Source organism: Halyomorpha halys, unplaced genomic scaffold (assembly GCF_000696795.3).
Source record: "Halyomorpha halys isolate HHAL.00 unplaced genomic scaffold, Hhal_1.1 Scaffold447.1, whole genome shotgun sequence".
NCBI classification, from domain to species: domain Eukaryota; kingdom Metazoa; phylum Arthropoda; class Insecta; order Hemiptera; family Pentatomidae; genus Halyomorpha; species Halyomorpha halys.
In genome coordinates this window covers 382,692-394,755 of record NW_027107551.1, presented here as the reverse complement: position 1 = coordinate 394,755, position 12,064 = coordinate 382,692, and the positions used below count along the sequence as shown (strand labels likewise).

The 12,064-nt window shown below is 32.1% G+C and overlaps 1 protein-coding gene across 3 annotated transcripts in view; it reads right to left on the bottom strand.

Moving 5' to 3' along the window:
- Positions 1 to 1,747: 1,747 nt before the first annotated feature.
- The window catches only part of hth (homothorax), a 321,058-nt gene continuing 310,741 nt past the window's right edge, over positions 1,748 to 12,064 (bottom strand). For 2 of the 3 annotated variants that reach the window (XM_067045908.1, XM_067045910.1), the window contains exons 11-13: positions 10,390 to 10,448; positions 4,850 to 5,011; positions 1,748 to 2,547 (exon numbers count right to left, since the gene is read on the bottom strand). In XM_067045908.1, coding sequence (XP_066902009.1) covers positions 4,854 to 5,011; positions 10,390 to 10,448 — 217 coding nt within the window. In that variant the 3' untranslated portion in view covers positions 1,748 to 2,547; positions 4,850 to 4,853. The remainder of the gene's footprint in view (positions 2,548 to 4,849; positions 5,012 to 10,389; positions 10,449 to 12,064) is intronic. The other variant, XM_067045909.1, reaches the window with a different exon arrangement.

Sequence of the window (12,064 nt, the reverse complement as noted above, 5' to 3'; positions counted from 1 at the left end):
GAAGTAATAATTCAAGTCGGATGTTAAGATTTGTTTTGTTATTTTTTTCTTAGAGCTCCAAGTTAGTCGTTTGTTCTCCATCAATCCAAGGTATTTTACTGTGTATGTCTATGTTGAACTTAGTTGGTTAAAAAAAAAAGACAAGGACAACCACGGTGTGGTTTCTGATTTCTCGATGTTGTTTGTCGTTTTCCATTTCCAATAAGAACTTATAACTTCCTTTTCATGGTATTTTATGTAAGGATAGTTTTACTTGCATGCAATATATACTTCGAAGGCATGTTTTTAAAATAATTTTACGCCTTTAATTTGAAAACTTAACAAAATAAAAATGAAAAATAAATAATGAATACCAGCAAGATATATAAATTTTAATAAAAATTAAATAAATAATTAGAAAAGAATAAAAATTTTAAAAAACAACTTTTTATTGCCAAATTTTGTCAGCTGTCTCAATTAAGGACTACAAGTAATAGTTATAAAGTAATTCATACTTTGTCATAATTACATAAAATATAAATAAATTAAAAAAAAAATTATATTATAATTTTAAATTTGTTATAATGTTAAAATACAGAAAGAAAATCATCTGAAAAACATTTGAATGAAGCTTGTCCTACACCCCTCTTCTGGAGAGAAAGGGATGACTCCAGGAGATACCGCCCCTTCTTTTTCATCACATCAAGCCAATGGAGACTGAGTCCGGGCATTAGAGACATAGATATCTGTACTTGAGTGGAGAATCAGGTCATCGCCTCACTTACAGTTTACATATTTACAAAATATGTACGGGGCTACTACCTTAACAACCTTCGAAGAGGATGGTAAGATTAAGCTGATAATAACTCAATTTACAATATCAGACCTAATATAATCCTCCCATCAACATCACTCCTACCTCTCTGGCGTTTAGCGCTGATTACATCTTCGATGTTTGGTTCATAACGCAGCCAAATATTTTTACATGTTTATTTCACTCAGTGTAATTATTTTTACTTGAAAGTCAAGCGATTAGGCGTTTTGTCGCCTTCTGAATTCTCCAGTAGATTCATTAATTCTATGCATCATTTTATTTTAGAAGACCTTTGAGGGTTCGTTCTTCCCTTTAGCGGCCGCAATACCGATGCATATTGAACAATATGAAATGTAACTTTTGTTAATTTTTTAATATTTTAATTAATAATAATTTCTATTAACCTCCTTTATCATTATATTATATTATAATGAATTATAATTATATTATATAATTAACCATCAACAAGAACTTTATTTCCACTTGAATCATTTCTATTAGGTATTGTAGAACTCAAATAGCTAGAAAAACATTTTTCTTGATATCTATATCTCTACTTTTAAACGTATCCTTTCTTTTATCAGTATTTAAGCCGTGGCCGATAATACGTTGATGAGATATTATTGTCAAAATTGTAAGTTAAATGTATAGAATTTGAAGGTTTTCATCATTAATATCTATTTAACATTTCGATAGGCAGTAAAACTATCTTCCGATTTTTATTTCAGTTCACAATCTATGATGTGTGCTTACCTGTAATCTTGTTTGATAATGTCATTCCTGAGTTGGAAATGAACTAATAATATAGGGGTTGAGATCTAAAGAGGTATTTTAGGCAGTAAAGAAATATATAATATATATAAATATATATAAGAGGACAGCCCGTCCCTGGGGAAAGACAGAAGAATCTCACTGAAGGAACAATGACTCCCCACCGAGAGCTTTAAGACAAACTAGTTGAATAGTTTTTATTTTGTGTTCTTTACATTGGTGTACCAGTCTGTGGTGTGACTGGTACTGTCGATGCTGCTGCTATACAATTGCAAATTTATTACTTGTACTTTATCTAGGCAAATTTCGAGGTACATAAGGACATTAGGTGGTACATACGCTCAAACATGCTTCAGCTTTTGTATCTTCCTTCAAATGAAGCATCCTGGTGGCTTCCCAAATATTTTTTTTTTGTACTAATGAACATCGGACAAAAGTTAAGTTCTACAAAGAAGCCTCCGCTTTGTGTTCTTCAAAGGTTGCAACTCTCAAGCATGCTTGAGCGTGTGTAGCTAGGCTTCCTTATATTTATAGCAATGCTATCAGAGCATGAACCTGCTTCCTCCGAGACAATGCAGTCTTATTATCAACTGCACGGATTGAAAGTTTAGTAACTATAACATTGACATCACCAGAAAGCCCATCATCACCAGAAGATTAAACAGAACAATTAACTAAAAATACCAAAGTAGGAGACTAACTAACGTCTTTAGCTTTAACATATACAATAATAAAATTAAATATATTTAAAGAGTTATAGATCAATAAAATGAAGGAACAATCTTACAGTTTTATCCACATAATTAGTTTAATATTCCACATAATAATGACTGAATAACAATATCAGATATATATACATACATATGATATATATAAATACAGGTGCCCCAATAAAAAAAAATTTATAAAACACTCAAATTTCACTGAAATCTGCTAGAGGAGCTGCTACCGGAGATCAAAGTGAGTGATGTCCGACCAAAGACCTGTAAAAACAGACGTAAATTAATAAAGAGAAAATTAAAAAAAAAAACACTATAATACTGATTACTAAAATAGACTAGAAATATTGATTAAAATATAATAGTTTTTTATAGTATGGTGTTAAACTGAATGGAAAACTGTTTTGTCAATAAGCAAGCATCCTAGCTACCTACAAGCACTATAAATGCTGCGAGCATATTTTGTAATACGTTTAGACTTGGATGAATTTAAGTGGATTTCGCGCGAGTAACGATGGGCGCAAGAGTGAAATGTATACTAACCCGAGGAAGAAGATTGGTTTAGTTTGAAGGCATCAGTACAAGCCGAGATAACCGATCAACAACACAGCAGATCAAATACCATAGCACATATTTTAATTACCTAACCTCAAAACGAAAGAGTTGAAGAGAAGATGAAAAAGTTAAAGAACGATGATGCTATCTAATTTATATTAATAATATTCGAAAAGAAAGTAACAAAAAAAACTGCAGATATACGCTTCTTATTCCATTTCGGTTCTTTAAAACAAAAAAATAAAAATGGCATACTATGTTTAATAGCAAAGAGAACAGAAAAACTATAATTATATAAAATGGAAATGAAAAAAGGAAGTTTATAGACGGTAAGCACTACTCTAATATGGATCATATTAAAATTAGTCATTAAGTAATATCGGAAATATGAAGAATGATCGGAGGAATAGCAATAAAGAAACTCTTATGGATTATTAAATAGCTTAAAGATAGACAAAATTTTCTTCAGGAATGATTTCTTGTAAGGTTGCGATCGGTAAACAAAAGGGTAATGAGTGTAAAGGGATGAACCAAGTTAATTATTCTTTCTAAACTTTCGAAATCCAACTGTAATAATATTCCTTTTATCCCAGTATAATAGAACCATAATCTAAATTTGTTGGAAAAGCGAACAACATGGATTCCATATAAAAAACTGAAACGACAAGAAACGGTTCGTCAAAAAAAACTATATCATGATAATAAAGCCTATTAGGACATATAGAGTTGAGATTTGGATCTCAACGGAACCATAAAAGTTTTCCTGAATCCGAATCTTTTAAACCCAAACACCTTTGAAAATTTTTATTGCAGCTATATGAAAAATAAAAGTATTCATAAAAATATACCCCTACTAAATCACTGATCTTTAACCTTTCCAATCCTTGTAATCCTGAAAAAAATATTGGCATTGAAATTTTTAAAACAGAACAGACAATGGAGTGATACAAACGGGCAATTTCTCGAACCACTGTTATTCCATATGGATCAGATATTTACATTTTTTATTCTTAGTATTGTTGAAAATATCAATAAATAAGTCTAGAAAAAGAAAAAATAAGGTTGGGGGCGGTGAATCGATGAAAATTTTCATAGAGCTTCCCAAACCGGATTGACCATTCTCGGAAAAATTAGATAAAAAATAAATCACAGACGAGGGTGTTATTGGGAACCTTCAGAGGCTGGGGGCTTGCGAAAGAATTCCACGGAGGAATTCGCTGAGGAAAGCTTGTTGAAATAGTTAGGCCAAGTTTTGCGAGCCATTCCCCAACGATAAATGCTAGGTGCGCAGTCGTAATTAGAGAATTGTTTTCAGAAGTAAATGCTTTCTGAAACAGTTATGTAACAATGGTAAATTCAGATTCTTAGGATTTTTTTTTAACAGTTTTCTAATAAAAAAAAAAAAGTAAAGTGGTTGACATTTATTGGTAAGATAGCAATAAAACAAATTCGTAATTAACTAATTATTTCTTTCAATAAAAATTAAGTGTGATGAGAACAGAATGGCATACACCACTTTTGCTCTCCATGGTTCAATTAGTTTTCACATTTGATTATTAAGTAATAATGGGGGAGGGATACTACGTGAAATTCTAGGCAAGGTATCATCTGTTAGACCAAAAACCAGAAGTATGTAAACTTAAAAATTGACAGACTGTGATTGTTAGGGCGCCAATTTTTTTTTTTTAAATAGAATGCCAACTATTGACATATTTCCTATAAAAACCTATGATTTCAGCTAGAGGCTCCGATAAAAAGTTTTTGGAATTCCAGAAAGTGAAAAAGTTTCCCTTTAGCACGTAAAGATGTAATTTTTCACATATATAAGAATTTTCATTGAATTCACTTTATAAGCCTAATTAAGACATTTTCACAGCAGGAACTGATACTCCTAATGTTCAGAGGATAAGATTTTAACAATATTAAATACAAAAAATATTATATAAAATATGTACAAAAAGTGTTTCAGAAACAAAAAAATATATGGTGAACTAAATATAAAAACACTTACCCCCTTACAGGTGATGGCCGTAGTATTGGGTAGGGTAGTGGTACTCTGAGTGAAAGGCTGGATCTCCAGGTCTGTGCATCATTTGTTGACCGTCCATCATGTATCCCATGCCTCCGGCGTCTGGGCTGTAAGCTCCCGAAGGACCTGCGTGTGGGGAGAATACTACATTAACAGTGAGACTACTGCCCTCTAACTTATACCGCACTTAGTGACGGGCGTCCTCATCACCAAGTCTCCACTTTGGAAGACTTGGGAGCCGGACTCCCAGGCGATATTTTGGAAAGTTGAACTAATAACTATCTTATACTTATTGAAACTAATAAGCTGTAATAACTAAGAGAAAGCGGATTCAAACATACTGATATACATCTCAAAACCATGCATCAGCTTCAACTCTAACTTTTTATGAAAACTTATCGATAAAGTTCATCGCAATTAAGACATAATCCCTTACGTTCTCTGAATTATTACAGCATTTAAACCAATACTATAGTTAACTATATGTAAATAAAAATGAAAAGATGCAATAATACTAGTGTGTGCGTTTTTCCTTTTGTTATACCTTATAATACTTTGTAAAAAAAATATATGTTAATTAAATCTTTCTCATTCCCTAAGGATTACATATTCGTTTTGGATTCAGTTTATGGATAAAATATTTTGAAGAAAGCCCTAAGCGATTCTATAAAATTTAAGAAATTCAATTAATCCATCGAATCCATACAATGTTGTGCTATTACTTAAACAACACGCAATTACGCTGCAAATTATGGAAAAATTAATGAAGTGGAAGCAGAAGATTTGAATAATTTATGGTCAAGAGGTTTGTGGTAAAAAATAATACAGGGTGAAATGAGAGCCGAAAGTTTTGCTAATGGCTCAGAAGTGGGTTCAAGGGATAGGAAATAATTACTCACATTTTGTGGAGCAAGTTTAATTGATAAGATATCTAGATTTGCTATAGTACTGGAGTACCGGAGACAACTGAGTTCATCATCAAAAAGCTATACTGCCTTATGAGGACCTTCTTACATAAATGAAAATGTGATTTCCCTTTCTGACCTATACAAGGACACAGGTTTCCAGTTAGTAGCCTGTATTACAAATATTTTCTGTGTGAAACAAAACTGCTCTAGAACCAGAACTACACTTCAACCTCGTAAGAATAGAGCAAAGAGGCTTAGAAAGCCTCTGGATTGAATAGGGAATAAAGAAGAAGGCCTTGCAAACAAGATTTGATAGGCCAAACCAGAAGATTAATGAGGATAAAGTTAAAGTGTTTAACTTGCTTTATTTTTTTAATATCAGCGATGTCGGTAATAAGGAACCTCTTTTCCAAAATGTATTACAAAAATTAATCAAAATATTCTTCGAATATAAATATTTATATTAACTTAATTTTACAAAATATTAGACGGAAAAAATACAGTACTTTGATATTGAAATGGTACATTGCTCGCAAATAAAAAAAATTTTTTTTTTGTTCTATTAAAATAAATTCTGAAAGTCTAAGAAATAATTTTGTACGATTTATAAACTTTTTTGTGTGTTTTATTAATGTCTTTCGTTTGTTTTCTTCAAGGAAAAATGGATTCTCACCAAAAGTCTACAACCGAATTCAGAATTACATGTTGGAGAAATGTCCTTCTATATAGCTGTTAGTTTTGGAATTCACTCAAACAATAAATTTATACATATTTCAACCCAAAAGGAGAACTACACTCACACAAAATGAAGTTCGGTATTACCATCTTATCTAATAATAATTATTTCTATAACAAGAGGTAATTAAGCTATTAAAAACATAGCTTTGGTACGTGCATAAACGATGTTATATATATCTATCATTTTCTGAGGTTAAAAAATTAAGCATTATGATTTAATTATTTTTATAATTTATTAAAGTCATTTAATTGGATATTTAGGCCTAGTGGACAATGGCTACTGGGTGGTGAAGCATCTATCTATACGATGGGACACTGGACACTAGCCCATATCGATTCTCGACCCTGCTAGGAAAATACTCCTGCTTCTCAACTTGCTTACAACTTAACCTTCTCACACACCAGCTGTGATACGAACAGAGACTTGTGCATAAAGGTACTATTTCAAAAACAATTGCATGTAGTTCGGTTGAGTTCGTTATGAGGACAAAAAAACACAAAACTATCCCATGGGTTCTTGAGATTCATTTAGCCAGACAAATAGCTCGGAATCATATAATCTTATAATATAATACAACTTTTATAGGGGAGGGGAGGGTCGTTAAAAAAATAAATAAATGAAAACGTTATCACAATAGTAACATATTTTACAAACTAGTTTTTTGTTATCGGATTGCTTTTCATTTTTTTATAAAACATCTAGTACATATGTCCGACTAAGTTCTGTCTGTTAAAATTCAATGTTATATTCAATATTTTGTTTGCCATATATTTTTAACAAGGCTCAAGATACAAGTCATGAAACTTATAAAAAAAATGTTACACGTGTGAAAAATGAATCGAAATCTCTTATATTTATTAATCCTGTTGGCTATTGTTTTAAAAAATTTCATTCACGAACAATGTCTTAATGAAGTTTTAAATCTGAAAAATTCAATAACTTAATTTTTTAAATCGGTATGTTCACTTTAAACTATTTCTGAAAAGTACGTTGCATAATCATATTTTGTCATGTCTCTCACTTAAGCACTAAAGAACAAGTCGAAACTTCGGTAAGCGTTAAAGTCGGTAAAGATAGTTTTTGTATTTCTAATTTACATGATTATTAGTTTGAATGAATGGGAATCTAATTTAGAATTTTAAATCATGTTATATGACAGCATTTGTTAATATATTGACTCCAAACAAATGTCTAATTTTGTAAAAAATGATTCGAATATTGTATTTAGTTCTGCGACACGTATCTACTTTTTCAAATTTCCAGGCCATTTTATGTAATCTATGAAGTTTACATTTAACATTAAAGGGATAGTTTTCGTATGTAATGTATAGGTTGATTTCAAGGTTCGTTTTTTTCTTTTAGGTGTAACTAATGTTTGTTTAACAACGTCAAAAGATATTTGTTTTTCTCAAAAATGACTGAAGCCATATAAATAACATTTAACATGTTTTTTATTTGTGATATATTATATCTTCTGAATGAAGAAATGTTTGATAAATAAAAAAAAAGGATTTTTGTCCGAGTTAGTTTTTATATTAGATAACTGGTAAATTGTGGAGTGCTTACATTGTTCTTCAAAATTCTTTTTTCAGTAACTCCAAAAAGTTGGAGAATGGGCTGGGAATAAAGTTCTAAGTTTTACATTCAAATTGCAACAACTACACCACTGTTCAGAAAAGCTTGGGATTCAATCGGCAAATTACTATTTTTTTTTTGGTTTGATTATAAAACGTAGAAATGATTAATAATAATAAATACAATAGGGTTTTACAACGATAAGAAAATCCAAGAACTTACACTTGGCAGGATTTCGACCAGTGGATACCTAGATAATCAGCGCTACCAGATTCACTAGGTCTTGAACACCCCGAGAAAAGAAATTGCGCTGAAACCTATTTTGGGGTGGTAAAATCCGGATTGCACAATAATGTTATGTAGATTGAAAGGAGGGTAGTTTATGGTAGCGTGGGGCGATTAGAATTAGGGTATCCGTGGAGTGGAAAAGGCGAGGAGATTGGGGGAAGGAGGGCGTTAATTACCCCAATAGGTTCCACACCTGACACAACTACCTTCTTCTACTGTCCCCTCCGGATATCTACTCTCTTCATTATACCTCCCCTTTATCGCATTTTCTATTCTCAGGGCTTGTTTCCCCTAAATGTTGTGAATAGACCTTAAGGAAGAAATAGAGAACTAGCTGAATTAGGTTTTATTGATTCACAGCGGAAGAGGATCCATGAACAGCCCAATCCATTACAATATCAAAAACTAAGAGGATACTTCAGCCTTTTTAGTATCAAATTCAAAAGCTTCAAACTCCAAATATCAGGTTTTGAACAAAAAAAGAAAACTAAGAAAGTTGACGGAAACTACTTTTAATCAGATACTAAGCTTTAGCAGAACTATAAAAATTTCAAAGAGTGGACGTGATAGCTGAGCACATTGGGACGGGGGTCCAGAGTGGATTGGACGTTGTGGGTTCGATTCCCACCAGGATCAGTCAATATAATTTCTTGGGAGAATATCTTTACATTCCCCCCTCTGGGGCAGTATAGGTCTTCTATGAAAGACTACTTGAAAAAAAAAATCAACAGTCTTGTATAAGTTACAGACTTCTTAATCAATCTACGTTGTGATAATATATCAAAAACCTTAACTTTATGTAATGCTATTCATAAACAGTATTGAAAGAATACATAGAAACTAACATTCATTAATTCCTGGCAAAGTAGTAGCCTTTCACTTCTACACTCAAGTCTTGAGTACTGCTCTAAGACTCCCATTTAAACTCCACCCACTTTCAATAAGTGATGCGGGTGGGAGAGAAGCAATGGGATCTCTTAGAGTCCTGCTTTACCTTCCACATGATAGTTCAAAGTTCCCAAGGCTGGGTGTAAATGTAGAATATAGATGCGAATATGTCAAATATATTTATTAGTTAATCATTTTTTATATCTATTTATAATTTTTTCTCAAATATTATTGTTATCATTTATATTTTTTCTTTAGTTTAGTCAGTATATATGGTTTAAAAGAATAATTAGAACACTAAACCTTATTTATAATAAAAATTATTAATTAAATAAACAAACATTAGATTATTATATAAGATCTTATAAATTATGAATATAAATACGATACTGGTTATGGGGATTACTCTACCATTGATGGTGGATAAAATATACCTTTCATAGTGCAAGTTGGAAGTGAAAGTATTTCAAAGAACCGTATTGATTAAACATTTTGTATACCATCTTGCTTATATCATCACACGATTTCTTTTTTTTTATTGTAAAATATATGAAATGAAATTCAATTGTTTCTCTTTAAGATATGAGATATGAAATTCATTATTGAGAATGGAGTATAAGTGCGGTCTAAAGCATAGTTCCAGTATGAGCAGATGTGCGGGTTCAACTTTCATTCAGGAGGTTAAAATTTGTTTATGGCGTTAATACACAATAAATTCGGCTTAACGTGAGGATTAGTAGAACTTAGTGAAATTTTAATTACACTTCCATGACTTGTATGATTTATAAAACCTCAAAAATACAATTATTGATTCGTATCAATAATTATCTTATATTCGTCTTAAAATATGAAATTATAATTGTTTCCAATGATGAATATAATCCATGATTGATGAATAAATAATTTAATAAGATTTAGTGGAAAAAAGTACTCTAGCAAATGAACTATGGCAACAGTTGGAAGAATAATCAAATTGGAATAATGGTGAGCTGTATAACATCTAATTAGTATGTTTTTAATTCTGTAATAATTAGAATGAGAATAAAAATTGTGTGAGAATTATAAATGATAACCAATAAGGGGTTTTGGGACAAAAATTCAATTGAAGACAAACTAAGACTTACCTGCTCGATTTGATTGGTCGATCATCGGCTGAACGATTCTACGTCTGGCATTAATGAACCTGAAAAATAATAATAAAATAAATAAATTATTAATATAAATATGATATGTCATTCAATTAGTCTAAGCTTTCTTTTAATGAACAAAATAGAAATAGAAATAATTTTCATCCAAATTAGTTTCTAGGATTAGTTTTTAATTACCAATAACCATAGTTCTATATTAAATTAGCTTTAATATATTTATTTAAACAGTATTATTAACTGCTCAGTAATATTATAAATGATCCTCCTTTGATTACAACCTGATATTTTATTTCACTCGTATGTAACTCAAAGAATCCATACCTCAAATTTATGAACAATTAATAACATCCTACAACGTAGGGGAAAATTGTACAGAAAATTATATTTTAGCTTCCCTGCAAGTAAATATCACACTATAAATTTGAATATCAGGCACTAGTTGTTAAAAATATTAAAACAAAATATCCAATTTCGGACGTACATTCCAATTTCATTGGCCCTGTATCGATCTCTCCCTACATTACGATTGAGCAATAGCCCTTGCACATTCTAGTCTAGATCAATTTGGACAGTGACGTAGGGAAGAAATAGTGCTCTAGGGATAGGTGCATCCATAATGAAACTAGTAGGAAACCATTAGATAAGGGGTAAAAAATGATGTGGGGGTGGCCCCTCCACACGTCACCCCACCCTTCATGCTGACTCGTAAAATTCACCCACCACTTTCAACCATATCCATCTCCAATGATCTCCTTTCACCATTAAGTTTTTTTTTCTCTTTCATTTTGGTCTGATAAATGGTATCAGATGGTTAGGACCAATCTATATAAAAGAAGGTATCGATCAATATTTGATAATGTTTTAACTGACCAGTCATTTTTTCCTCATATATAAAAATAAAACTTATGTTCAAAACTAGAGAGAGATTTTAAAGAGTGCTAGAACAGTGCAGTATAATTACAATATAATTATTTTACATTAATGGAACAAAATGGGTAATTGATACGCAGAGGTGTATAGGAATACAATAATAAGTTCCATGAGTTTTGTCCTGTTCCTATTTCTACCAGACTTAGTACATTAGATATTCCATGATGAATCGTTACGAGTTTTATATGTCATGTTCTTCCGATGGTTGGATGTAAACGACTGGAAGCTTTCCTTCCAGAAGGGAGAGCAAGAGGGATTATCTTCTGCGCCTATTGTCGAGAGTCCGGCAAACGTCTCCCAGTGTTTGTCTCCCCGACACGGATCCGGATTTAGGGAATTGGCCGGGTCTATGCACGGACAAAGCTGGGGAGGGGCGGTCACAATAATTTGTGATTTAATGCCCTCGCCCTAAAAGCCAGGCCAGGAATCATTAATGGCCTCGGCGAGGGGTCGCTGGTCAATAAGACACTCTGCAGTGGGACCACGTTCCTCTCCAATCCCACAGCCTTCGCAATGCGCAAATTGTTGATTCTTTCATCAAACGGTAAAGCTCCTTCTTCCCATAAAAGGGCTCTGGCCAATCTTCTCAACTGCCCATTACGTCAAAGCCATTCTATCCAGAGCCTTCGGTTCTGATCAAAGTTGTGCCAGTAATTAAACTCCTGGCAGTTCGGGCTTCATTGTCTATCCTCTCAGGATTGTAGTCTTGGATGAGGGATCC